This window comes from Mauremys reevesii, linkage group 20, assembly GCF_016161935.1.
Source record: "Mauremys reevesii isolate NIE-2019 linkage group 20, ASM1616193v1, whole genome shotgun sequence".
NCBI lineage: Eukaryota > Metazoa > Chordata > Testudines > Geoemydidae > Mauremys > Mauremys reevesii.
The window spans coordinates 2411816-2437502 of NC_052642.1; the positions used below are offsets into that span (position 1 = coordinate 2411816).

Here is a 25687-nt window from a genome sequence, read left to right on the forward strand (position 1 = left end):
CAGGAAGTGAACAAAATGGAGGAACTAGAGCTACTGGTGCAGGAAGTGAAACCGGATGTTATAGGGATAACAGAAACATGGTGGAATAGTAGTCATGACTGGAGTACAGGTGTTGAAGGGTATGTGCTGTTTAGGAAAGACAGAAATAAAGGCAAAGGTGGTGGAGTAGCATTGTATATCAATGATGAGGTTAACTGTAAAGAAATAAGAAGTGATGGAATGGATAAGACAGAGTCTGTCTGGGCAAAAATCACACTGGGAAAGAAAGCTACTAGAGCCTCCCCTGAGATAGTGCTTGGGGTGTGCTACAGACCGCCAGGATCTGATTTGGATATGGATAGAGACCTCTTTAATGTTTTTAAAGAAGTAAACACTAATGGGAATTGTGTGATCATGGGAGACTTCAACTTCCCAGATATAGACTGGAGGAAAAGTGCTAGTAATTATAATAGGGCTCAGATTTTCCTGGATGTGATAGTAGTAGTTGAAGAACCGACAAGAGGAGATGCCATTTTAGATTTGGTTTTGGTGAGTAGTGAAGATCTCATAGAAGAAATGGTTGTAGGAGACAACCTTGGTTCGAGCGATCATGAGCTAATTCAATTCAAACTAAATGGAAGGATAAACAAAAATAGATCTGGAACTAGGGTTTTTTATTTCAAAAGGGCTAACTTAAAAAAATAAGGAAATTAGTTAGGAAAGTGGATTGGACTGAAGAACTTGTGGATCTAAAGGTGGAGGAGGCCTGGAATTACTTCAAGTCAAAGTTGCAGAAACTATCAGAAGCCTGCATCCCAAGAAAGGGGAAAAAATTCATAGGCAGGAGTTGTAGACCAAGCTGGATGAGCAAGCATCTCAGAGAGGTGATTAAGAAAAAGCAGAAAGCCTACAAGGAGTGGAAGATGGAAGGGATTAGCAAGTCTTCCACTGCTTCCACTGCTTGGGTCACTACCACTTCTGCCTCTGTATCTGTCATAGCCTTCTCACCTAAGTCCAGCCTGCTGGAGCTTTTGTTAGAACAACCGGTTCTAAAAGGGCTTCTAAATTTAACAACCGGTTCCCGCAAACCAGTGGGAACCGGCTCCAGCTCACCACTGGGCACAAGGCATATCTGGCTTCAAGACTAAGCTTGATAAGTTTATGGAGGGGATGGTATGACGGGATAGCCTAATTCTGGCAATTAATTGATCTTTGATTATGGGATGTTACATAGGGTGGGATCTGAGTTACTACAGAGAATTCTTTCCTGGGTGTCTGGCTGGTGAGTCTTGCGCACATGTTTAGGATGTAACTGATTACCATATTTGGGGTCGGAAAGGAATTTTCCTCCAGGGCAGATTGGCAGAGGCCCTGAGATTTTTCGCCTTCCTTTCGGCCTGTTCTCCAGAGGCCCTGAGAGGAGCCTGCACTGGGCTGTTCCTGATCCCCAGACGTGGATGATGACTGGCCAGAGTACTGGCTGCAGTTTATCCCAAGGAGCTGGAAGAGGCCTGGAGGCCGCAGGTACCAAACCCCGGGGAGGCAGGAAGTAGCCCAGGGGCAGCCCCAGAGCAGACGGCTGCAGAGCCCGGCATGGCTCAGTCGGTGTGTTGCGGCCGGATCCCCGCCGACGCAGGGGCAGCCAATCCTGCCCCTCCCAGCCCTGAGAGACTGGGTGTTTGCTGGCGGGCTGAGCTCCGCCTAGGCCAAAGCCAGCCCTGAGAGACTGTGGTTAAGGGCTGACTACTTGAGCTACCCCAGCCCAGGCCGAAGCCTGGTAGCAGCAGTTGATCGCCCAGCCCTATTGTGGGCTCCCGGCTACCCTGCAAACTCTGGTCTGGACCAGACTGGGCCAGCCGGAGTGGCCTCCCTCCGAGCGGGAGAGCGAGGGACCTCTACACACGCCCCGGCCAGTATTTGTAGTGCTGCCCATTTTCAAAACCGAGTAGGATTTATTAGTCATAGAAGGGTAGGACTGGAAGGGACCTTGAGAGGTCGTCTAGCTCAGTCCCATGCAGTCAAGGCAGGACTAAGTATTATCTAGACCATCCCTGACAAATGTTTGTCCAACCTGCTCTCAAAATCTCCAATCATGGAGATTCCACAACCTCCCTAGGCAGTTTATTCCAGTGCTTAACCACCCTGACAGTTAGGAAGTTTTCCTGATGTCCAACCTAAACTGCCCTTATGGTAATTTAAGCCCATTGCTTTTATCCTCAGAGGTTAAGAAGAGCAATTTTTCTCCTTCCTCCTTGTAACAACATTTGATGTACTTGAAACTTATCATGTTTCCCCCTCTCCTCAATCTTCTCTTCTCCAGACTAAACAAACCCATTTTCTTTCAATCTTCCCTCCTAGCTCATGTTTTCTAGACCTTTAATCATTTTTGGAGCTTTTCTGTGGACTTTCTCCAGTTTGTCCACATCTTTCCTGAAATGTGGTGCCCAGAACTGGACACAATACTTCAGCTGAGGCCTAATCAGCATGGGGTGGAGCAGAAGAATCACTTCTCGTGTCTTGCTTACAACACTTCTGCTAATACATCCCAGAATGTTTGCTTGTTTTTGCCACAGTGTTACACTGTTGTTTCATATTTAGCTTGTGATCCACTATGACCACAGATCCCTTTCCGCAGTGCTCCTTCCTAGGCAGTCATTTCCCATTGTATATGTGTGCAACTGATTGTTCCTTCCTCAGTGGAGCACTTTGCATTTGTCCTTATTGATTTTCATCCTATTTACTTCAGACCATTTCTCTAGTTTGCCCAGATCATTTTGAATTTTAGTCCTGTCCTCCAAAGCACTTGCAACCCCTCCCAGCATGGTATCATCTGCAAGTGTGCTTTCTATGCAATTATCCAAATCATTGAAGATGTTGACCAGAACCGGACCCAGGACCAATCCCTGCAGGATCCCTCTCGATATTCCCTTCCAGTTTGTCTGTGAACCGCTCTCTGGGAATGGTTTTCTAACCAGTTATACACCCACATTATAGTAGCCCCATCTAGGCTATATTTCCCTAGTTTATTTATGAGAAGGGCATGCCAGACAGTAACAAAAGCCTTACTAAAGTCAAGATATACCACATCTACCGCTTCCTCCCTGTCCACAAGGCTTGTTACCCTGTCAAAGAAAGCTCTCAGGTTGGTTTGACACAATTTGTTCTTGACAAATCCATGCTGACGGTTACTTATCACCTTATTATCTTCTAGGAGTTTGCAAAATGATTGATTGTTTGCTCCATTATCTTTCCGGGTACTGAAGTTAAGCTGACTGGTCTGTAATTCCCCAGGTTGTCCTTATTCCCCTTTTTATACATGGGCACTATATTTGCCCTCTTCCATTCCCTTGGGATCGCTCCCATCTTCCGTCAGTTTTCAAAGATAATTGCTAATGGCTCAGATATCTCCCCAGTCAGCTCCTTGAGTGTTCTAGGATGCATTTCATCAGGCCCTGGTGACTTGAAAACCTCTAACTTGTCTAAGCAACTTTTAACTTGTTCTTTCCCTATTTTAGCCTCAGATCCTACCTCATTGTCACTGGCATTCACTATGTTAGGTGTCTGATCGCTGCTAAACATTTTTTGGTGAAAACTGAAACAAAAAAGTCATTTAGCCCCTCTGCCATTTCCATATTTTCTGTTACTGTTTCCCCCGCTCATTGAGTAATGGGCCCACCCTGTCCTTCGTCTTCCTCTTGCTTCTAATGTACTTGTAGAATGTTGTCTTGTTACCCTTAGCTTCATCTCATTTTGTGCCCTGGCCTTTCTAATTTTGTCCCTGCCTGCTTGTGGTGTTTGTTTATATTCATCCTTCGTAATTTGATCCAGTTCCCCCTTTTTGTAGGACTCTTTTTTGAGCTTTAAATCATTGAAGATCTCCTGGTGCTCTCTTGCCAGACTTCCTGTCTTTCCTACACAGTGGAATAGTTTGCTCCTGTGCCCTTCAGGATTTGACCTGAATTGTTTCCATAATTCACCTGCATCATCATCATTAAAGCAGGGGATCAAACTCATTCACTGATGAGGGCCGGCTGAGCTTTTCACGTAGGCTGTATTTTCTGCACACATTTCATGCTTGATCATTGTCTGTTCTCCACTGCAACCCCTTCCACATGTCAATCCCTTCTGCCCTTCATACGGAGGGAATTCAGTTAGGCTCAGCCTGTGTCCTGCTGCATGGATCCCTCCATCCAGTTTCACACTGCAGCTGGCTCTGTGCAAACTAGTGAGATGCTGGGATGTTGCTTTGGCTGCGGCTGTGCTTGCCATCATCGAAAGAGACGGGGGATATTTTCAAGCATCCAAAGATTGTATAAGCAACAGAATAAACAGGCTTTTAAAAAGGCTAATTATTATTCATAGTGCCTCTGTCAAACAAAGCAGACACTTAAACTTTGGTCATGACTAGCAGATGTATCTGACGCGCAGGCCTGTTCGTTTTTTATACTGGAATTTGCATGGTTTTCTGAGGCTATTGATAGGAGCCAAACCATAGAGTCTAGGTCAGGGGTGGCCAGCCTGAGGAGGAGCCAGAATTTACCAGCGAACATTGCCAAAGAGCGACAGTAATATGTCAGCAGCCCCCCCCCCCACCCAGCACCTCCCACTCACCGGCAGCCCTGCCTATCAGCGCCTTCCCCTCCCTCCCCACATCTCCGGATCAGCTGTTTCGTGGCGTGCAGGAGGCTCTGGCGGGGAGGAAGGAGGAGCAAGGGCATAACAGGCTCAGGGGAGGGGGCAGAAAGGGGTGGAGTGGGGGCAGGGCCTGTGGCAGAGCCAGGGGTTGAGCAGTGAGCACCCCCCGGCACATCGGAAAGTTGGTGCCTGTAGCTCCAGCCCCGGAGTCGGTGCCTATACAAGGAGCTGCATATTAACTTCTGAAGAGCCGCATGTGGCTCCAGAGCCACACACTGGCCACCCTTGGTCTAGGTGTTCTGGTCACAGGCAAGCAGAGTCTTTTTATGGTTAACTTTCATCAAACTGTGTCTGTTTCCTCTTAACATCCTTTTTTTGCGTCTCTTTTCATTCTACGAATTCTGCACCCAAGGTCTAAATTCTGGAAAATAAAAAACCATATTCAAGATTCAGTCTATATTTTTGTGTATATCTGTGGTAACACAACAGTTGTTATTTCTTGTTATGGCAAAATTAAATGATTGACCATGTGCAGCTTTCACTCTTTAAATATTGCACAGTGATATGTCCTGTGTTTACAATGTACTGTGACTTAAACATTGAATTCAAATCCACTTCCTAGCAAACGTCTGTACTAATGGGAAAACGACTTACTGATATTTGGATATTTTAAAATTTGTTTAAATGTAACTTGTTTCATTTTCAGAACAGAAAAAACAAATTCCGGTTTTGTTGATTCCAATGATAATTTCCAACAGTGAGAAAAGTAGCTGATAAATATTTCAGATAAATGATACTGGTCTAGCCGCCAGCACCAGAGTTCGGCGCGTGAGCTAACGAGAACACAAGAGCAAAGAAAGTACAAAATTATGCCACAGACGCAAAGGAGCAATGCAAAGGGAAGCTCAAATTTGGGCTGGAGCAGTGAGGCTCATACGCGTCCCTTACCAGCAAGCAATGAACCAAGTCCCAAAGTGACTAAACTGGCCACTTTGTCCTCTGCTGGGACGACATCCACAGAGACCAGCAGAACCAGAGCTGGAAAAGGCTGCCCCTTCCCCGACTCCTCTCCTGCCCCTGCTTCATGCTTTGGGTGCGCCTGTCTCCCACTCTCAGCACACGCTGCAGCAATGAACTGCAGCCACTAGGGATCAGGTTGTCACTGCAGTCCGCAGTACGGGATCCCCAGTCTCCACCCAGAGCTCCTGGCAGGATCTGGGCCCAGGCTACTTTCCCTCCCACACACCACCTCCCCCATCGGACACCACATCCCAAGGGTACAAGGAAAGGGGTCTTTCCAGAGAAGCACACATAGAGATGGGGGACTTGCCAGCCTGGCTGTGACCCAAGGTCTTCTGGAGCCAGTGACCATCTCAGACAGCAACCAGCACTGGTTGCTGCACAGGAAGGGGTGAGAACCCCACAGCAGTACATGTGGGATGATCTGCCCCACCCCAGGCCCTTTAGTTAGAGCTGGGTAATGCCCTGACCCAGGAGGAGCAGGGGAAACGCCAGACCACAGCTGAGCTGGGATTCTTCTGGTGTCTGACAACGGCCAGTACCGGATGCTGCAAAGGAGGGTACAGGGATGTCCTAGCCAGTAGCTAGAGACCAGCTAATGCCCCTGGCCTCAGCGGCTCCTGGGGGTGAGGAGTTCTGCACAAATGCCACGAGAGGCTCAGATGAACGGTCCAAGGACCGGCTGCTGTGGTTATCTGGACTGCAACAGTGAGCCAGGCTAGGACGTCGATCCCAGACTCCAACACCAAACCCAGGTAAATACAGAACTGCAGCACCTCTGTCTGTCTGTCTGTCCAGGCTTTGATCAGGGTGGCCACCACCCTAGTATCTGATACTGCCTCCCCCGCTACAGTCCCCAGGCTGTGGAAGGAAGAAAGGAAACTGCAAATAAAGTACAACTCTGCCACCCTTAATCTCCCAAAATAGACTGTGCCAGCCCCCCGCCCCAGCCGTCCCCGAACGCTGTGCATATAGACAGGCTTCGCAAAGGGCCGGGAAGGGCAACCCATCTTTGACTCAGAGAGGAGGGAGTTGCCAAGCAGAGGCACTTTACACCGTGAGCTTTAATATCACCAGGACACACAGATCTCACACGTTTGACTGCTAAAGACCAGGCAGGTGATCCTCTGGGACTCATTGGCGAGGAGACGCCCAGGGCCGCCCAGAGGATTCGGGGGCCTGGGGTCTTCGGCGGTGGGGGGCCCCCGCTTCGGTGGCGGGGGGTCCTTTCGCTCCGGGACCTGCCGCCGAAGTGCCCCGAAGACCTGCGGTGGGCTCCCCCCCGCCGCCGAATTACTGCCGAAGACCCGGCACTTCGGTGGTGGGACCGGAGCGGAAGAAGCTCCGGGGGCCCGGGCCCCGTGAGAGTTTTCCAGGGTCCCCAGAGTGAGTGAAGGACCCCGCTCCAGGGGCCCCGAAAAACTGCCCCACTTGCCCCCCCCCCCCCGGGTGGCCCTGGAGAAGCCTGGGGCACTTGGTGGCTTTTCCTGACCATGCGGGGATCAGCTGTGGGCCAGGCAGAGAAACGGGGGTCTGGGGAAGCTGGTGATGGCAGTGTGCATCTGCAGTAGGGACCTGGACCAAAGCATGCAGGGTGCTGGGAGCCCGTGGCTCCTGCTGGGGCCTGACTGCGTGGGGCTTGTAACACAACTTTTGGGGTCTGCATGGCACTTCTGTGGGCTGGAATGTGCAGCTCTAGTTTTGTTTTTAAACAAACGGGTTTATTTAAGGCACCCAGCAAGAGAACATCCTTCAGCCCGTTAGAACCCGTCAGCTACGGCAGGGGAGCAACACAACCCAGCTGTTTGCAGGCATGTGTCACCCATTTGGCCTGTTCGTCTCACACACGGGCAGGAATAATGGTTGAGTGGTAGGGCCTTGGCCTGGCCCGGGCGCTACCAGCCCCGAGTTCTGCCCTGGCCTGGCTGCCCCGGGTGTTACCTCAAAGGGAATCATTCCTCATTCCCATGGGTGGCAGTTCCAGGGAGGAGCCTTATCTGGGGGGAGGCTGTACCAGAACCGCCCGACTCAGGCAGGCTCCCAGGTACTCTCTGCCCAGGGCTGATAAGGCTCCTTAGCGCAGTTTCTCTCCAAACAAATTCCAGTTGAAGACACCTGACGGCTCCGCAGCAGGGCAGCATCCCCAGAGCGCAGCAGGGCGGGGGTTAGGGGGAGCAGTCGGTAGCAGCACCTGCCCCTCATACGGCAGGAGCTATAAGTGCCAGCCACGTGCTGCCTCCACCTGGACGGCCTCTCTGCACAGAGCAGCAGCATTCAGCCTGGGACAGACGTGCTGCGGGGAGGTGATGGGTAAGAGGGGCTGTGGGGCAGCGCTGGGCCCTTCTGCTCCGCACTAGGGCTGGGTGGGCGTGGTCAGCTGGGATTGGAACCCACCAGCACTTGTGGGTCCAGAACTCAACGTGGGGCGCTCCCACCTCGTCCGGGGGCGACTGGGGGGAAGGGCAGAGAGACACCCGGGCTGAGACTCAGAGGAGCAGAGTCACCAGCTCCAGGGAGACAGAGTCTATGACGTGTCACCCCTGTCCAGCCGGGTGAAACTCCCCAGCTGTGTGACAGCCCCCCACCCCCGATGGGTCCCCCCCCCGGGTATGCCACAGCCGGGGTTGTGGTGTACTGAACGGCAGGGCTTGCCAGAGACCGGCTGGGAGAGGCCTTTGGGGACGGAGGAAGCAGCACTTAGGTACATGCCAACCGCCCTACAGAGGAGGGGCCGTGCCCTGCCGGTGCGGGGCAGGGAGCTGGGACACTGCGCGGTGGGTCATTGTCTGGCCCAGGCCCTTCCCAGCAGGAGGCAGAGGCTGAGGCATTTCCTGCAAGTCACCTTCCGCTGCAGCCTGGCCACGGGCCCCCATAGCCACTAGCCCAGACAGGGATGCCAACTGGGGATTGTCAGGGCTGGCTCCTCCCTGCCACCAGCAGCTCTGCACTGCCAGGGAATTCCTGAAATCCTGTGCGCCCTTCCCCCTCCACCTCCCGGGGCTCTGAGTGCCCCCCCGGACAGCCCCCCCCAGGCTCTGAGTGCCCCTGACCAGTGCCCCCCCTCCACCTCCTGGGGCTCTGAGTGCCCCCCCGGACAGCCCCCCCAGGCTCTGAGTGCCCCGGGACAGTCCCTCCCCTCAGCCCCACCTCCCGGGGCTCTGAGTGCCCCCCCCGGACAGCCCCCCCAGGCTCTGAGTGCCCTGGGCCAGTGCCCCCCTCCACTTCCCGGGGCTCTGAGTGCCCCCCTGGACAGCGCCCCCCCAGGCTCTGAGTGCCCCTGACTAGTGCCCCCCCTCCACCTCCCGGGGCTCTGAGTGCCCCTCCTGAACAGCCCCCCCAAGCTCTGAGTGCCCCGGGACAGTCCCTCCCCTCAGCCCCACCTCCCGGGGCTCTGAGTGCCCCCCCTGGACAGCCCCCAGGCTCTGAGTGCCCCCTCTGAACAGCCCCCAGGCTCTGAGTGCCGCTGGCCAGTCCCCCTCCCACCTCCTGGGGCTGAGTGACCTTGGCCAACCACCGTCCCTTCAGCAGGAACTCCCAGTACCCATCCAGCCCCCGCCCCTCAGGGTTCCTTTCCCTGCGGCGCTGTGGCCAACCCCACCCTCACGACCCCCATCCCCGGGCTCTCAGTGCCCCCCCCAGCCCCAATCTCCATTTTCCCTTTCTCTCACCCACTCTCCCACCCTCCCGGATATTTCCATGGCACAGGGGTGTCTCTGTGGGGCAGGAACATTTCTCCAGGGCGAATCCCAGACTCCCCCCTCCTGGGAGTCTCTGGCCCAACGGGGCCGGTTCCTAGCGTCTCCTCTCTGCCCCGAGCATGCCTGGCCAGTGGCCGGCTGTCCAGCCAGACTGACGGGCGAGGGCAGCAGTGCCAGTCTGTGCTGGGCACGGCAGGAGGGTTGTGCCGTTCCCTGGCCGAGTCGCGGCTCCTGAGGGGCGGTTTTGTGTTTCCAGCCTCTCGCCGGCTCTTCCCTTTTGCAGCTGCCCGGTGCCCTCGTCTCCTGCTCCTCACCGGCCTGCTGGCCCTGTCAGCCCCAGTTCTCACCCTGGAAATACACAACCTGAACATCTTACAGGGACCCACCCATGCCATCAGAAACATCCACCCAAAGGACCTGAAGGCAGGTGTGTCATGTGTCTGCTTCTATAGGCCTCACCCCTGGCCCTCACTCACTGGCTGCCTGGGGATTATGGGGGTCTGAAGGCACTGGGAGAAATTACACTCCACCCGTAGCTCTCTATTCAAACCACGCTGAGCTCTTTGGCGGTTTGAGGGAGGGGAGGGAGGTTGGGGGGCGCACAGGGGCTGGCCCGTTGCAGGGCAGGGAGCAGCACAGGACAAAGCCAGGAGGTGCTGGTTGCCTTGAGCAGCAGAGGGGGTGTGGAGGAGTGAACTGGTGCAGCGCGGGCCCGAGCGGGGCAGCGGGCAGACGGGATGAGATGGGGGCTCCGGCAGCAGGGCGACTGGTGCAGAATTAACACAGAGCTCGAGCTAGGCAGGGCAGGGGAGCCTGAGCTCAGGGCTAGGATCCAGGCCTGGGGCCCAAGGAGCCACCTTGTGCATTGTGAATGGGCCCTGGCCCAGAGGGAAGGAGCCTGTTGGTGCCCGATGCAGGCAGAGCCTATCAGGCCTCTGGGATTGGTGCCTGGCCCCCACATGCTGATGGGTCTTGGCAGCGACACGGGGCTGTGGCCAGGCTGAGGAGGGTTCCAGGGTAGGTCTCTGCTCTGGAGGGATTATAGGTGAATTCCTGCGGGTGTCAGAATTTGGAGCAATCCAGTGGGGTGAGGAGCCGCTGGGCCAGCAGAGGGACAGGGAGGTGAATGCGCTGAGAATACTGCCAGCTGTGGAGCTGGGAATATCCTCTGTAAAGCCCTCACGTCATGTGGATCTCTCCTCCCCACACAGATCACGGGACAGGGAGCCTCCGGCACAGCAGAGCCAGCGACATGCGGGTAGCCCAGGGTAAGTGGTGAGTGTGTCCCACAGGGGTGAGAGCCCAGAACATCCCAGGGGTTGTTCACACAATTGCTGGAGTATGCAGGTAGCATGGACACACACACACACACACACACACATATATCTGGGAGCAGAGTGCCGGAGGTGAGAATTCCCTCAGGCACAGCTATGGGGACATCAGAGTCCAGAGCGCACCTCCAGGACCCCTCTGCCCAACCTGATCTGGTCAAAATGCAGGCTGCTATTCCTTGGCGGAGGAGTTGGGAAGGAGGCCAAGGAAAGGTTTTATGGAAAGTCCATTGTGATCTCTGAGCTGAGTCTATAAGCAGGGTTTTGTTCCATGGGGTTTTGTTCTCGACACCTTGTCTTGTTTTGCCCACAGCCTGGCCCAAGGACTGCAGCGAGATAACCTGGAACAGGGTCAGCGGTGTCTTCGTCATCCAGCCCACAGGACTCCATCAATTTGAGGTCTACTGTGAGCTGAACAGCACCAGCGAGGGCTGGACGGTCCTCCAGCGGAACCGGCGTGACACGCAGATCACCTGGGCCGAGTCCTGGAGCACCTACAAGTACGGCTTTGGCAACGTGCACAATGACTACTGGCTGGGGATGGAGTACATCTATCGGATCGCCAAGCAGAGAGTCTACCAGGTCAGGTTTGTCATCCACGATTCATCCGGCACCATGAAATACGCAGACTACAACCTCTTCGGTCTGGAAGACGAGTCCAACGGCTACAGGCTGAGGCTGGGCTCTTACACGGGGACTGCAGGGGACGCCATGGCCCCAAACAATCCTAGCATCGTGCATGACAACATGAAGTTCTCCACTAAAGACCTGGATCAGGACACTTCCAGTGGGAACTGTGCGTCTAGCTCTGGTGGGGGCTGGTGGTACTCGGCTTGTTATTCTGCTCAACTGAACGTCAAAGGGAGCATCACTTGGGGTAGTTTCTGTAGTGGGAACTGCCAAGCCTCTGCCATCCTCATCAAACCAGCGTCTTACTGTTAGTCACCCCTTCCCCACCCTCCTGTCTGCAGTGAGGCCAACCCCTGCTCCACGAAGGGATGGAAAAGGGTCAGAGTGTGTCATGGCCAAACCTCCTGCCCGCCCTCACAGGCCTTGCTGGGGGAGGTACCCGGGTTACCAAGGAAATGGGGCCACTTTCCTTCTCCTCTCCCTCCCTGCAGACTTTCCGAGCTCTTCTCCACTGGGCTGACTTCCATGCACCAGCGTTCAGCCTGGAGTGACTCTTCCGCGTCATTTTAGCTCGTCAACGCAATGAGCAGGCCTAGAGGTCGCTGGAAAGGTGACATCCCAAGCATGGGGAGAGCTTCACAAACACCCTCTGCATGGCCCTGATTGGGGATCCAGACTTTGGAATAAACACACGCTTCGAAGCAGTGGGTAACTCTGTGCCCTGCTGTCACTGTGTCTCCGGGTGCTCCCATGGGCACCACGCTGCTGGAGAACATGCCTGGCGTTTCCAGGTTCACAGGCAGGGCATGGGGGCTGCTGGGATGGGCCCTTTGCTCCTTGCTTCACCAAGAGTAACTCTCCAGGCCACCAGCCCTTCCGTTGGAGGGGGGAGGGGCGAGGGGGGACTGGGGCCAGAGGGATTGTCTGCGGGAGGAGAAAGAGGAGATGGGAGCGGGAGGAGAGACTTGGGCCCTTAGTGCCGGGCGGGAGAGAAGAGTACTTGGGCCCTCTGTCCTCCGGAGCCTGTGGGACAGAGGCAGCGTCCATCCCACTCCCACTGCAGGCGGAGCCGCTCCTCAGCCTGACAGTGAAGGCTCTGCCCGCAGCTCTGCCTGGCCACATGCAGACCCCTGGGCACTGGGGCTGCTGGAGCAGGAGCACGGTGCTTGCCTCACGCCAGGGCATCCCGTGGCAGCCCCCATCTATGGGGTATCACGCTGGGCCTAAATGCTGCGGCCAGGTCCCTGGATTCTGCAGCACTTGGTTTAAATTAAAGAACGGTGCCCAGGGGCTGGGACCGAGGGCAGCTTCGTGGGGTAGGACCCTGCTGGCTGGAGCCATGTGCCAGCAGGGACCGGGGGCGGGGGAGGCCCCAGACCACTGGGCTGGATGCATCCCACTGCTTGTGTGGTAAGATGCAGCCTGTTTCCCCAGCTAGCACATGCTCCCGTGGCAGCTTGCACACTAGTTAGCTAGGAGTCTGGCCGCACCCCTTGGCGGAGGACAATGCCCCTATGGTGGCCCACAGGCCTGGTCCCTTTCCCTAGTGCTGTGGGGGGCCAAGGTAGGAACCCTGCCCCACTCCTGCACAGACAGGGGGAGGGGAGGAAAGAGGCCCCTGGTGCTCTCATGCCACCTGGCACAGGGCCTGGCTCTTCATCCATCCTGCCCCTGCAGTCAGCAGGGCCCAGTTCTCTGAGGGGATCAGTGCCCCCTCCCTCGGCATCACCGTGGAGCTGCTCTGTGTGACACCATCATTCAGCTTTGCCGATCAATCATTTCATAGGAAACATTTGAAAATGCTCTGGTTTGAAATCTCCCTGGCGCCCGGCCAGCTTCTCACACTCCCCTCAGAGCACACGGTGGTATTGGGACCTGGGACGTTAGGCAGTGGTCTGGCCAGCGAAATCCCTGCTCTTTGTTCCTGAGCCGCATGCAGCACTGATGCCAGTCACATTCCCAGGCCGTGAGGTTACATGCACGTTGCCAGTGGAAAAGGGGCACGTTCATCTTCTCTCTTCAGCAGCATTGTCTGATCCCACTGCGCCCTGCACAGCCACTGTGAGCCAGGGATGCTGGCTGGGCAGCACGGGGCAGGGGCTGGGCCCTGGGAGACAGGCTATGGGCGGAGCAGGGATGGGGGCAGGCAGGGCTAAGCAGGGCTCTGGAAATCTGTGGGGAGCCTTGGGGGAGGATGTCTTTGTGCAGGGGGATGGATGGGGGAGCCTGACCGTGGGACTGGCCTGAGCTGGGAATCTGGGCTGGGCAACAGTGACTGGCTCCACAGCAAGGCAACTAGGGCTTCCCATAGGACTGTGGCAGGGAACAGAGGCTGCAACTTCAAGCAACCATGCACGGGGCTCCCCAGACCCACAAGCTGCCCCACAACCCTGGTCCAGTCCTCCAGCCACTCCTCCCCCAATGCTCTTCTCTCCCGTAATTCCCCTTACCCTGATCACCACCATCGCCCCGCCTGGCTCCCCAGCACCCCTGTGCTGCTGTGAGCGCGGCGCAGCGGCGTGTGCTCTTAGCTGGCTGCTCCAGGGGGGCACTGTGCTGGCAGAGGGAACTGGGAGTCGTGGCTCCTGAAGGGCGGGTTTGTGTTCCCAGCCTCTCGCCGGCTTTTCCCTTTTGCAGCTGCCCGGTGCCCTCGTCTCCTGCTCCTCACCGGCCTGCTGGCCCTGTCAGCCCCAGTTCTCACCCTGGAAATACACAACCTGAACATCTTACAGGGACCCACCCATGCCATCAGGAGCATCCACCCGAAGGACCTGAAGGCAGGTGTGTTGTCTTGTTGTCACATTCCCAGCTTTGCCCGGCTGGCAGAGGGTTTGTGGCTCCCAAGCGCTGTCTCTGTGTCTCACGCGACATCATTCATCCAGCAGGGATGGGGAGCAGCTTGTGGCTGTGGTCACCGTGTGATTGTGCTCAGTGGCCCCTTGGCCTGTGGTTTCGAATCCGGCCCTGCCAGCATCGCCTGAAAACTTACAGGAGCCAAACCCCCTCCAGGCCAACCATCTTTGTGGGGTCTGTCCCCTGTGGGGGAGGACAGGCCAGGATCGCCGGGCCATGAGGCTGGGCTCAAGTCAGAACATTGGTTATATGCCCGGTGCTCGCCCCTCGGCTGACAGTCAGATCCAGGGTGTGCCCCAGAGCAGGGCGGGCTCCATATTTCCCTGGCACTGGTCACATGGACGCTGAGCTCCCCCAGGATAACAAACCTGCGGGATTCCAGCCCCGGGCTGGGCAGAGGGGCCATTAGACCCTGTGGGACACAAGCAAATCCGCAGCATGGACCCACCCAAAGGCCGGAGGGCAGATAATGATAACACGACTCAGACAGTGATAACAGCTTCCTACTGCAGCGTTACCCGGAGGGTGGGGGAGCCAGGGCCCTGCACCCCCCACGTCCTGCAATTCACCGGGACTCTCAGCCAGCCAGTAACACAGAAGGTTTATTAGACGACAGGAACACAGTCCAAACCAGAGCTTGTAGGTACAGAGAACAGGACCCCTCAGTCAGGTCCATCTTGGGGGCAGGGAGCCCAGACCCGATGCTGGGCCTCCCTCTGTTTCCTGAGCCAGCTCCAAACTGAAACTCTCCAGCCCCTCCTCTGGCCTTTGTCTCTTTCCTGGGCCAGGAGGCCCCTGATCTCTTTGTTCTCCAACACCTTCAGTTGGCACCTTGCAGGGGAGGGGCCCAGGCCATCAGTTGCCAGGAGACAGGGTGTCGACCATTCTCTGTGCAGACCCCTTCCCTCTTGGGCTGTGCAGCAATCACACACTCTTATCCCACCACCTAGATACTTAAGAAATGCATAGGGGAAACTGAGGCACCCACAGTATTCAGAGAAAACATTAAAACCATTCCCACTTCGTCACACGCAGCCTGGAGGCAGGGTGCCTAGGACTGGGCACTGAGCCCCCAGGGACAAGAGGACAGGCCCTGTGGCAGGGAACTCATGCTCTAGGGGCACAACACCCCACACAGGGCAGATGAAGCAGGTAAAGGAGGGGGGATGGGGATGGGGTGCAGGAAAAGGTTAAGGAAGCTCATTTAGCGCAGGAGGAGCTTAGCTCACTCACAAATCAGGGCCTTCGACGCAGGGTTGGCAGGTGTCCGGTTTTCGACTGCTCGAAAAGTGACCCTGGCAGCTCCAGTTAGCACCACCCACTGGGCCATTAAAAGTCCGGTTGGTCGGCGGCACAGTGGCACTAAGGCAGGCTCCCTTCCTGCCCTGGCTCCACGGGGCTCCCAGAAGCGGCCGGCAGGTCCCTGCAGCCCCTAGGCGCAGGGGCAATCAGGGAAGCTCCATGCGCTGGCCTCACCCCGAGTGCTGGCTCTGCAGCTCCCATTGGCCAGGAACCATGGCCAATGGGAGCTGCGGGTGCATGCAGCACACAATGCTGCCTGGCCATGCCTCCTCCGAGGGGCTGCAGGGACATGCTGGCTGCTTCCAGGAGCTGTGCGGAGCCAGGGAGCCTGCCTTAGGGCCGGTGTGCTGCCAACCGGGGGCCGGCTGAGGTAAGTGCCACCTGGCCGGAGCTCGCAACCAGAAACCCTGCCCCAGGTCAGAACCTCCTCCTGTACCCTAACTCCCTCCCAGACCTCACACCCTGCACCCCAACCCCCTGCCCCAGGTCGGAACCCCCTCCCACACCCAAACTCCCTCCCAGACCTCACACCCTCCACCCCAACCCCCTGCCCCAGATTGGACCCCTGCCCTAGGTCGGACCCCCTCCCTTCCCAGATTGTGAAGAACTTCAAAAAGATCTCACAAAACTAAGTGATTGGGCAACAAAATGGCAAATGAAATTTAATGTGGATAAATGTAAAGTAATGCACATTGGAAAAAATAACGCCAACTATACATACAATATGATGGGGGCTAATTTAGCTACAACGAGTCAGGAAAAAGATCTTGGCGTCATTGTGGATAGTTCTCTGAAGATGTCCACGCAGTGTGCAGAGGCGGTCAAAAAAGCAAACAGGATGTTAGGAATCATTAAAAAGGGGATAGAGAATAAGACTGAGAATATATTATTGCCCTTATATAAATCCATGGTACGCCCACATCTCGAATACTGTGTACAGATGTGGTCTCCTCACCTCAAAAAAGATATTCTAGCACTAGAAAAGGTTCAGAAAAGGGCAACTAAAATGATTAGGGGTTTAGAGAGGGTCCCCTACGAGGAAAGATTAAAGAGGCTAGGACTAAGGGGGGATATGATAGAGGTCTATAAAATCATGAGTGATGTGGAGAAAGTGGATAAGGAAAAGTTATTTACTTAGTCCCATAATACAAGAACTAGGGGCCACCAAATGAAATTAATGGGCAGCAGGTTTAAAACAAATAAAAGGAAGTTCTTCTTCACGCAGCGCACAGTCAACTTGTGGAACTCCTTGCCTGAGGAGGTTGTGAAGGCTAGGACTATAACAATGTTTAAAAGGGGACTGGATAAATTCATGGTGGCTAGGTCCATAAATGGCTATTAGCCAGGATGGGTAAGAATGGTGTCCTTAGCCTCTGTTCGTCAGAGGATGGAGATGGATGGCAGGAGAGAGATCACTTGATCATTGCCTGTTAGGTTCACTCTCTCTGGGGCACCTGGCATTGGCCACTGTTGGTAGACAGATACTGGGCTAGATGGACCTTTGGTCTGACCCGGTACGGCCGTTCTTATGTTATTATGTTATGTTCACACCAAAACTTCCTCCCAGACCTCACACCCTGCCCCCCAGCCCCCTGCCCCAGGTCGGACCCCCTCCCACACCCAAACTCCCTCCCAGACCTCACACTCGCAGCCCTGAGCCCACTCCTGCACTCCAAACCCCTCATCCCCAGCCCAATCCCAGAGCCCGCATCCCCAGCCGGTGCCCTCACCCCCTCCTGCACGCCAACCCCCAGCCCCAGGCAGTGGAAGTGAGCGAGGGTGTGAGAGAGCGAGCGACTGAGGGAGGTGGGCTGGAGTGAGTGGGGGTGGGGCCTCGGGGAAGGGGCATGACAGGGGCTGGGTCAGGGGCGTTTGGTTTTATGCAAGTAGAAAGTTGGCAACCCTAGTTAGAGACCTTTGAAAAGCAGCCTCCTTAGCACCGCTCCTGACACCGGGGCCAAGGCGCCCCGGCGATGAGAACAACAATAGGCCAGAGCAAAACGCTGCGTTAGAAATCGGCGCTCAGGCTGCCAAGCGAATGATAGCCGAGAGCTGACAGACAGGAGATGCAGGAATTAAGGTTGTGCCTTCAGCCAGCAATTGCACCACACACACACCTGTAGCCAGGGCCACTGTTTCCTTGTCTGTCTGCCTGTTTAACTTCTCTAGGTCCTCACTGTGCCCATCACCGTGGTGTCTGAGTGGCAAACCAAGGGTCTGATGTGTGCATATGAAACTGCCTGACTGGAAGGACGTGGTTTGGTGTCGATCAGTGACTGCTGGGGCGATTGGTGGCAGACGTGGGTTTCACTTCTCCTCCTGAAGGTCCTGAGTGCCTGGCTCATTCCGACCTGGCTCATTCCAACGGCTTCTACAGCTGAGAGCAGCCCAGTCTCCTGCCTGGGTCCGACGCAAACCAGGAAGTACAGGACCACACTTAAAAAGAGCAGCTCAAAAGATCATTTTCGTGAGCCCAGCCCTGCACAGATTTCCAGCTTAGGTCTGCATTTTCAGCAATGCTTCTCGATTATTTTCTCCCAACCCCTTCGTGCCTCCATAATAGCTAGCCACCCCGTCAGTCGCATCCTGGGGAGCTCCAGGGACAGTGTGTGTGCGTGGATGTGTGTGTGCATGTGCTAGTGTGCACATGTGACTGTGTGTACATGTCAGATGTATACATCTGAATTTCCTTTGACAGACATTTTCAAATTGAGCTGATCAAGTGCAAGTCCAATTCCTCTGCCCCCCAACTGCCTTTGCTGCTTTAACGTACAACCTGCTCCGCTGACACCTCTGACTCCCGAAAGCCCTAATGCTCCAGGGGAGCAGGCCATGCCCTGTCCTGCCCTGGCTGCCCCGGGTGTTACCTCAGAGGGAATCATTCCTCATTCCCATGGGTGGCAGTTCCAGGGAAGAGCCTTATCTGGGGGGAGGCTGTACCAGACCCGCCCGACCCAGGCAGGCTCCCAGGTACTCTCTGCCCAGGGCTGATAAGGCTCCTTAGCACAGTTTCTCTCCAAACAAATTCCAGTTGAAGACACCTGACAGCTCCGCAGCAGGGCAGCATCCCCAGAGCGCAGCAGGGCGGGGGTTAGGGGGAGCAGTTGGAAGCAGCACCTGCCCCTCATACGGCAGGAGCTATAAGTGCCAGCCATGTGCTGCCTCCATCCCCAGAGGCCAGGTGACAGTGAATTCCCATGTCCCCTCACAATTGGTTCCGGTGGGTGATGTCCCGGCACTCTTCTACACCGACACTGATTTCCAATTTTGATGTTTCTAACATCACCTTTGCTAGCTCTCGTTACACCTTTGTCCGCTAGAGCAAAAACGTGAAATGCGGGCTACCTCCTCCTGCTGGGTGATCAGAGACCTTAATGACAGACCTCTGAACTGCTAGCTGCAGTCCCTCGGGTTGCCTGCTCGAAGGCGTGCTGGCCAGGCCACAAGTCATTTTTGTGCCTCTTCCCTGCTCCTTCTCAGCATTTTAACATCATTTTACTAGTGTGAACAACAGCCTATCCTGGGGAGAGCCCAGGGTGAGAGACAGCCACCAGACTCTGGTTATACAGTGCTCTGTCACGGCTCGGAGGTGCAGTTAACTTCACTTGCTGCACAAGGAACCAGTCCCAGAATCTGAACCAAATGTCCATCAGTGAGTATTTGACTTCTTCTGTCCAGGATGGGGGAATTGGGATTCTTGGCCCCTGCATTTGTGTTTCAAGCTTCACTCTGGCTCGTCCCTTTTCAGCTGCCCCATGCGCTCGTCTCCTGCTCCTCACCTGCCTGCTGGCCCAGACAGCCCCAGTTCTCACCACAGACACACAGAACCTGCCCATCTAAACAGGACTCATCCGTGCAATCAGGAACTTCCACCCAAAGGACCTGAAGGCAGGTGTGTCGTGTATCTGCTCCTCTATCCCTCAGCCCTGTCCCTGGAGCTCGCCAGGATGCGACTGATGGGGTGGCTGGCTATTATGGAGGCACAAAGGGGTTGGGAGAAAATAACCACAAGAACTTTTGCTGAAAATGCAAACCTAAGTTGGAAATCTGTGCAGGGCTGGGCTCAGCAAAAATGATCTTTTGAGCTGCTCTCATTAACCGTGGTCCTGTATTTCCTGGTTTGTATCGGACCCAGAAGCAGCAGTAGCATGAGGCTTTCTCCCAGGATTTCCATTAAGGCCAAACCCCAGATACGCCAGTAACTGGTGAGAAGGGCTGACCTGACGAAGGGGGAAGGGATAGCTTGATGGTTTTAGCAATGGCCTGCTCAACCTAGGGTTGTGAGTTCATAACTTCAGGGGGCTATTTAGGGATCAGGGAGGAAAATCTGTCTGGGGAGGGGTCCTCCTTTGAGCAGGGAGTTGAACTAGATGATCTCCTGAGGTCCATTCCACCTCTGATATTCTATGATAAGATTTCCAGACTAACCACATCCTACTTATCTTGAGACAAGTATCAACATTTTGGACACCTGTCCCAGCTGAACCTCTGCACTATGGAAATTCAGCATCAGCCAGGCTGGAGCAGCAGATGCAAAGATGCTGGGCCACAGTTATTGACCAGTGCCCAAAACAAAGCCAAGCCCTGCAAAGTCTGAGCACCCTCACCACCCACCAGTCCCTGAAGCTAGTAGGATTTAAGGTTGCTCAGCAAGCCACAGGCTTGGTGCCATTGGGAGGAACATGCTGAGATGGCAGAGAAGAAATAAAGCAGACGCAGGGTATTGCAGAGGGGAGGGAAGAGGCCCCATGCCAGGAGCAGCTGAAGAGTCTTTACCAGGTAGATTTTTGAAAATCCTGTTATTTGGCATCATTGGGGCATTCCAAAGGCAATGGCAACTCATTTGATGGGGTGTGTAAACCCCACCCTGGGCCAGACAGGCTTCAGGAGCAGTTCTGGGCCATGTGAGCACCAGCAGAGTTCCTCTCTCTAACCCAAACTGCCACTCTGAGGCCTCTGCCTGCCCCTCCGCTGCTGCGTCCCATCCCCAGTGGAAAACCCTGAACGGGGCAGTGCCGGCCTGGAGCCTGAACGTTCACCCTGCTGCAGGCAACAGAGCTCCTGTTCTGCCTCCAGCCTCAGACGGTGTTGTTGGATAACAGACCCCGCCCCGAGAACTGCTGTGACTTTATAAAGGAGCATCAGAAGAACAGGGGCTGGTGGCAGGAAGTGGTTCCGATGGTTCGCGCTGTATCAATTCCATGGCTCCTGAAACAGAATTATAGACACGTTGGGCTGGAAGGGGCCTGGAGGCGTCATCTAGTCCAGTCCCCAGCTCCGAGGCAGGCCCAAGTAACCCTAGAGCGTCCAACCTGTCCTTCAACACCACCAGTGTGGGGACTCCACAGCCGCCCTTGGTGACCTGTTCTGACACTTCCCTGTCTTTAGAGTTACAAAGTTTCCCCAATATCGAACCCAAACCTCCTCTGTTCCCAATATTTCTTGTCCTACCTTCAGTGGCCATGGAGAACACCTGATCCCATCCTCCTTATAACAGCCCTTAGTGCGTGTGCAGACTGGTGTCAGGTTCTCCCTCAGTCTACTTTTCTTGGGACTAAACACGTCCAGTTTTTTCCTCACAGGTCCTTTGATCAGTTTTGTTGCTCTCCTCTGGACTCTCACCACAGACCCCCAAATAACCCCCCTTCTCAGCCCACACCCAACCCCCACCGCAGACCCCAATTAACCCGCCTCCTGAGCCCACACCCAACACCCCCACAGACCCCCAAACCCCACATCAGCCCACACCCAACCAGCCCACAGACCCCAATTAACCCCATTTCAGTGCATACCCAACACCCCACAGACCCCCAAACCCCACATCAGCTCACATCCAATGCCCCCACAGACCCTCTCCCCAAACCCCATGTCAGCCCACACCCAACCCCCACCGCAGACCCACCCAACCCCATGTCAGCCCACACCCAACCTCCCCACAGACCCCTCCCCAACCCCAGCCATCAGCCCAGCACTGCCAGGCCCCATCTAACAGACCCAAAACCCCATGTCAGCCCCCACCCCCAACCCCAGGACTACCACCCCAGTTTTTCCTCACAGGTCCTTTGATCAGTGCTCTCCTCTGGACTCTCACCACAGACCCCCAAATAACCCCCTTCTCAGCCCACACCCAACCCCCCCACAGACCCCAATTAACCCGCCTCCTGAGCCCACACCCAACACCCCCACAGACCCCCCAAACCCCACATCAGCCCACACCCAACCCCCCCACAGACCCCCAATTAACCCCCATCTCAGTGCATACCCAACACCCCCACAGACCCCTCCTCCCAAACCCCCATGTCAGCCTACACCCAACCCCCACAGACCCCCAAACCCCACATCAGCTCAAACCCAACCCCACAGACCCCAATTAACCCCCATCTCAGTGCATACCCAACCCCCACAGGCCCTCCTCCCAAACCCCATGTCAGCCCACACCCAACCCCACCACAGACCCCCAAACCCCATGTCAGCCCACACCCAACCCCCACCACAGACCCATCCAAACCCCATGTCAGCCCACACCCAACCTCCCCACAGACCCCTCCCCCAAACCCCACATCAGCCCACACCCAACCCCCACACAGACCCCCACCACCACAGACCCCCAATTACCACCCTCCTCAGTGCATACCCATCCCCCCCACCACAGACCCCCTCAAACCCCTCCTCAGCCCACCCCCCCAGACCTCTCCCCCAAACCCCACATCAGCCCACCTAACCCCCACAGACTCCCAATTAACCTCCCTCCTCAGTGCATACCCAACACCCCCACAGACCCCCAAACCCCACATCAGCCCAACCCCAACCCCCACAGACCCCCAATTACCCCTCCTCCTCAGCCCACACCCAACCCCACCACAGACCCTCAAATAACCCCTCCTCAGCCCCAGTCAACCTCTGTATAGTCCCCAACCTACCTGCCCAACTCCCATCCACCTCTGCTTAAACCCCCTCCCACCGCCCCATCTAATCCCCAAATAATCCCCCAGCCACCCTCTTCAATCCATCCAACCCCCACAACTAAACTCACCCCAAAACCCCAAATAAATCCAACTCCCCCAAACCTCCTGTCAGGCACCCTCCCTCCCATTGCCTCTCCACACCACTCCAATCCCAGCTCCCCGAAAAACCCACCCCATTGCACAATCCCACAAACACCCCTATAAAAATCACACTGCCCAGACCATCCCCCCACTCGGCAAAATCCCACAGCCCCTCCCCCCTGGCCCCATTCCCCAATAACCCCACCTCTTAACGCCCCCACTCCTCACCATCCCCAACCACTTCCTTCCCCCGCCCCCTTCTTCACCCCTGCCCTGTGCCCCCTGCCACTCCACCACCCCTTGTGCCCCCAAGGCTCTTCTGCTGCCCCCAACACCCATGTCCATTTACTCTACAGAGCAGCTCAAAGCCCCCCAGCTCCCAGCTGCACCAACCCCCTTCTTCCTTTCTCAAGTGCTCCACTCCTCTATGGCTCCCCCAGGAACACCCTCCCCCCCGCCCTCTGGACCCCTCACCCCTTTGGCCCTGGCAGGAGCATCCCATCTGCACTTTGGAGTGTTACTCAGGGCGGGGACCCCCAATGTCCCCTCCCCCTTGTCTTCTTGGCATGGTCAGATGGCTACGCCCCCCCGCCCCCGTTCAGAGTAACCCACCAAACAAGTCTTTGAGTTGCTAGAGCAGGGCCCAGGAGCCGCTGCTTCAGGGTGCGAGGGGGGCTCACTCTCTGACCCCCCCACCCCTGAGGCCTCTCCTCCACCTCGGGCCAGGACAAAAACAGTGACCCATGCCCACTGGGCAGCAGAGCCTGGCAGTTCCCCCCTCACCCCCAGTGTATTCACTGGCCACTGATGAGGGCTGAGTAGCCTGGAGCATGTGTGGGGAGAAGGCAGGTGGGGAAAGACCCAGGCTGCGGCACTATACACCGTAGCCCCACAGCCCGGCTCATCAGCCTGTTCCCCTCCAGGGGCTCACAAGGGGCTTGGTCCCTATGTTAGTCCAGTATCGTCCCAGGCCTCGAAGTGGGGCTGACTGGTCTGGAATTCCCAGCTCCTCCTTGGTCCCCTTGGTCCCGACAGGTGCTGTGTTCGCCCTTCGCCCGTCCCTGGCGCCCTCTGACAGCCTCCAGGAGCTCGCCAAGAGCCTCACTGAGCTTGGGTCTGAGATGGCTCCAGCTAGATCCTTACGTATGAGGCCCAGCAGTGCAGCTGCACCGGGCGCTGCGGCCCCCCACTCACACTTCTGCAGGAAAATGATTCATTATTCCATAGCTGGAATTGGTATGTACCAGCCGGGAGCATCCTTCCCCTCCCCTCCCGACCCTGCCCCTTCCGTGCTGCGGCCTGAGGGCAGGTGCCACCCCTGCTCCCCACAGCAGTGCCCAGCACCCGTTCCCTTGGAGAGCCAGGGGCAACGAGAGCCTGGACTTCACCCCCCAGATCGAGCCAAAGCGGGAGGTGGCTGAGGTCCCTCGGTGCTGCCCGCCACCCGTGGCAGGCACAGCAGCCCTGGAACTGCTCCAGCGCCAGGGCCTGGGTCTCCTGCAGCCCCCTCCAGCTGGGGGGAGACGGGCAGAGAAAGGAGCAGGCCCTGTTACCCCAGTCACAGCCGGGGTCCAGCCCCAGAGAGCGCCAGCCCGGCCCTGGGGCGTGGGGGTGGGGGTGACACCGAGAGCAGTTTGGTCTGAGATGGAGGGCGCTGCTCACGGGTGGCTCATGGGGAGGGGGCGGGGGTGGGCTGTGGCGTATGAAGAGTTCAGGTTGTTGCGGAAGGGGAGGGGTAGCCATGTTCCGGGGGGAGTTGGGGTGTGGGTGGGACCCCAAGTTGAGGGGAATGGTGCAGGGGAACCCTGGGTTTGGCAGGGGAGCCCCCAGTCAGCAAAACGGCTGAGCGAGCCGGCTGCCCGGGAAAGGCTGAGGCGGCTCCCGCTGGCAGCATCATGCTCCAGCCTGGTGAGGGCCGGCTGGCTGGGGAGGGCACCGGGCGCAGCCTGCAATGGGCAGAGTGGGGGGTGGGGGTGGCTCCCAGCACAGACAGCGGAGATGAGAGGTGCCCTGGGGAGGGAGATCCTCCGCTCCCCCATTGCAAACCAGCACATCCCCACCTCACCACCAGAACCCGAGCTGGAGGGGATAGCTCAGTGCACGGGGGGAGGGGTCCCTGATACTCCCAACTGCAAAATAACAACCCCCTCCCCCTTGTCTGCACCCCAGGAAGGGGTGGAGGAAACCTTCCAGCTGCACCTCCATGGCTCCCAGCTTCCCTCCCCCTGAAAAAATCCCTCTTTCCAAACCTGCCCCACCAAACTCCCCCCTACGCACGGTCTCCAGGCAGGCTCTGTCAGGAAGGCCAGTTAGACAGGGCCATGTGTCCTGGGAATGCACTGAAGGGCCATGGTCAGGAGGGGAATGGAAAGATGCAGGGGTTGGTTTTTTTTGGGGGGGTGCAACACCCCTTCATATCCCCACCCCCATCTTCACCCCTGCCAGTGCCCCAGCCAGGACTACGTCCTGGCCCATCTTTGGGCTGCGGCCCACGATTTAGGAGCCCTGCCCTAGGGTGAGCTTCATCAGGCCCAGCTGACTTGAATCCATGTAGTTATTCTTTAGCCTGTTCTTCCCCTGTCTGGGGTGGTGTTCCTGCCCCGGGCTGTTCGCATTAATGGTGTGCAGCGTCTGGTCACAAGTAACTTTTACTGAAGTGAAGACTGAAGCCAAACAGGCAGGAAATGCTCAGAGGATGTCAGCCTGACAGATAAATACATTGCTAGGAGCTGGATTATACGTTGCTATGGGTGGAGTTAAAATCTCATTGACTCAGCTGTGAGGATGCACGCTTCATTTACGACAGTTGGAAGCAACAGGTAAGGGGGCCTCGTGTAGAACAAGCCATGATGGAGTGGGCCCAGAAACTACCACCAGGTGGGAAGAAGATTCCACCGAGTATCATTCTGACCTGGTGAGTGTGTGAAAGAGACAAGCCGGGCAGTGCAGCCAAGACACGGAGGCAGAGCAGGAAAGCTGAGCAGAGCCTGTGAGCATGGTGTGATCTTGGGAGGAGCACAGAGAGCTTTTGGGCCAGGTGCTGGCTACGGAGGCTTGGCGCTGAGAGCAGGGAGGCTATTCCCTGTTGTTGGTTCCTGCTGCGTTTGGAGAAGCAGGACTATGTATGTTCCTTGTAAATAAACAAGACATAAAAAAATTACCAGACTCCATTCCCAATTTCTGCTCCCCACTG

At 56.3% G+C, this 25687-nt stretch overlaps 1 protein-coding gene across 2 annotated transcripts; it reads left to right on the top strand.

Annotated features, from left to right (window-relative positions):
* Window positions 1-7728: 7728 nt before the first annotated feature.
* LOC120387413 (fibrinogen-like protein 1-like protein) lies at window positions 7729-11976 on the top strand. Of its 2 annotated transcripts, XM_039508124.1 has the most exons (4): window positions 7729-7944; window positions 9616-9759; window positions 10544-10600; window positions 10977-11976. In XM_039508124.1, exons 1-4 carry the CDS (start codon window positions 7941-7943, stop codon window positions 11603-11605), a joined length of 834 nt encoding a protein of 277 aa, XP_039364058.1. In that variant the 5' UTR covers window positions 7729-7940; the 3' UTR covers window positions 11606-11976. The 2 variants fall into 2 exon arrangements, with proteins under 2 accessions (XP_039364058.1, XP_039364059.1); XM_039508125.1 differs by lacking the exon at window positions 10544-10600.
* Window positions 11977-25687: the final 13711 nt, after the last annotated feature.

Coding starts and splice junctions, on each gene's coding strand:
- LOC120387413 (XM_039508124.1), top strand. Junction 9,760..10,543: donor CCCAAAGGACCTGAAGGCAG/GTGTGTCATGTG, acceptor CTCCCCACACAG/ATCACGGGACAGGGAGCCTC. Junction 10,601..10,976: donor CGACATGCGGGTAGCCCAGG/GTAAGTGGTGAG, acceptor TTTTGCCCACAG/CCTGGCCCAAGGACTGCAGC.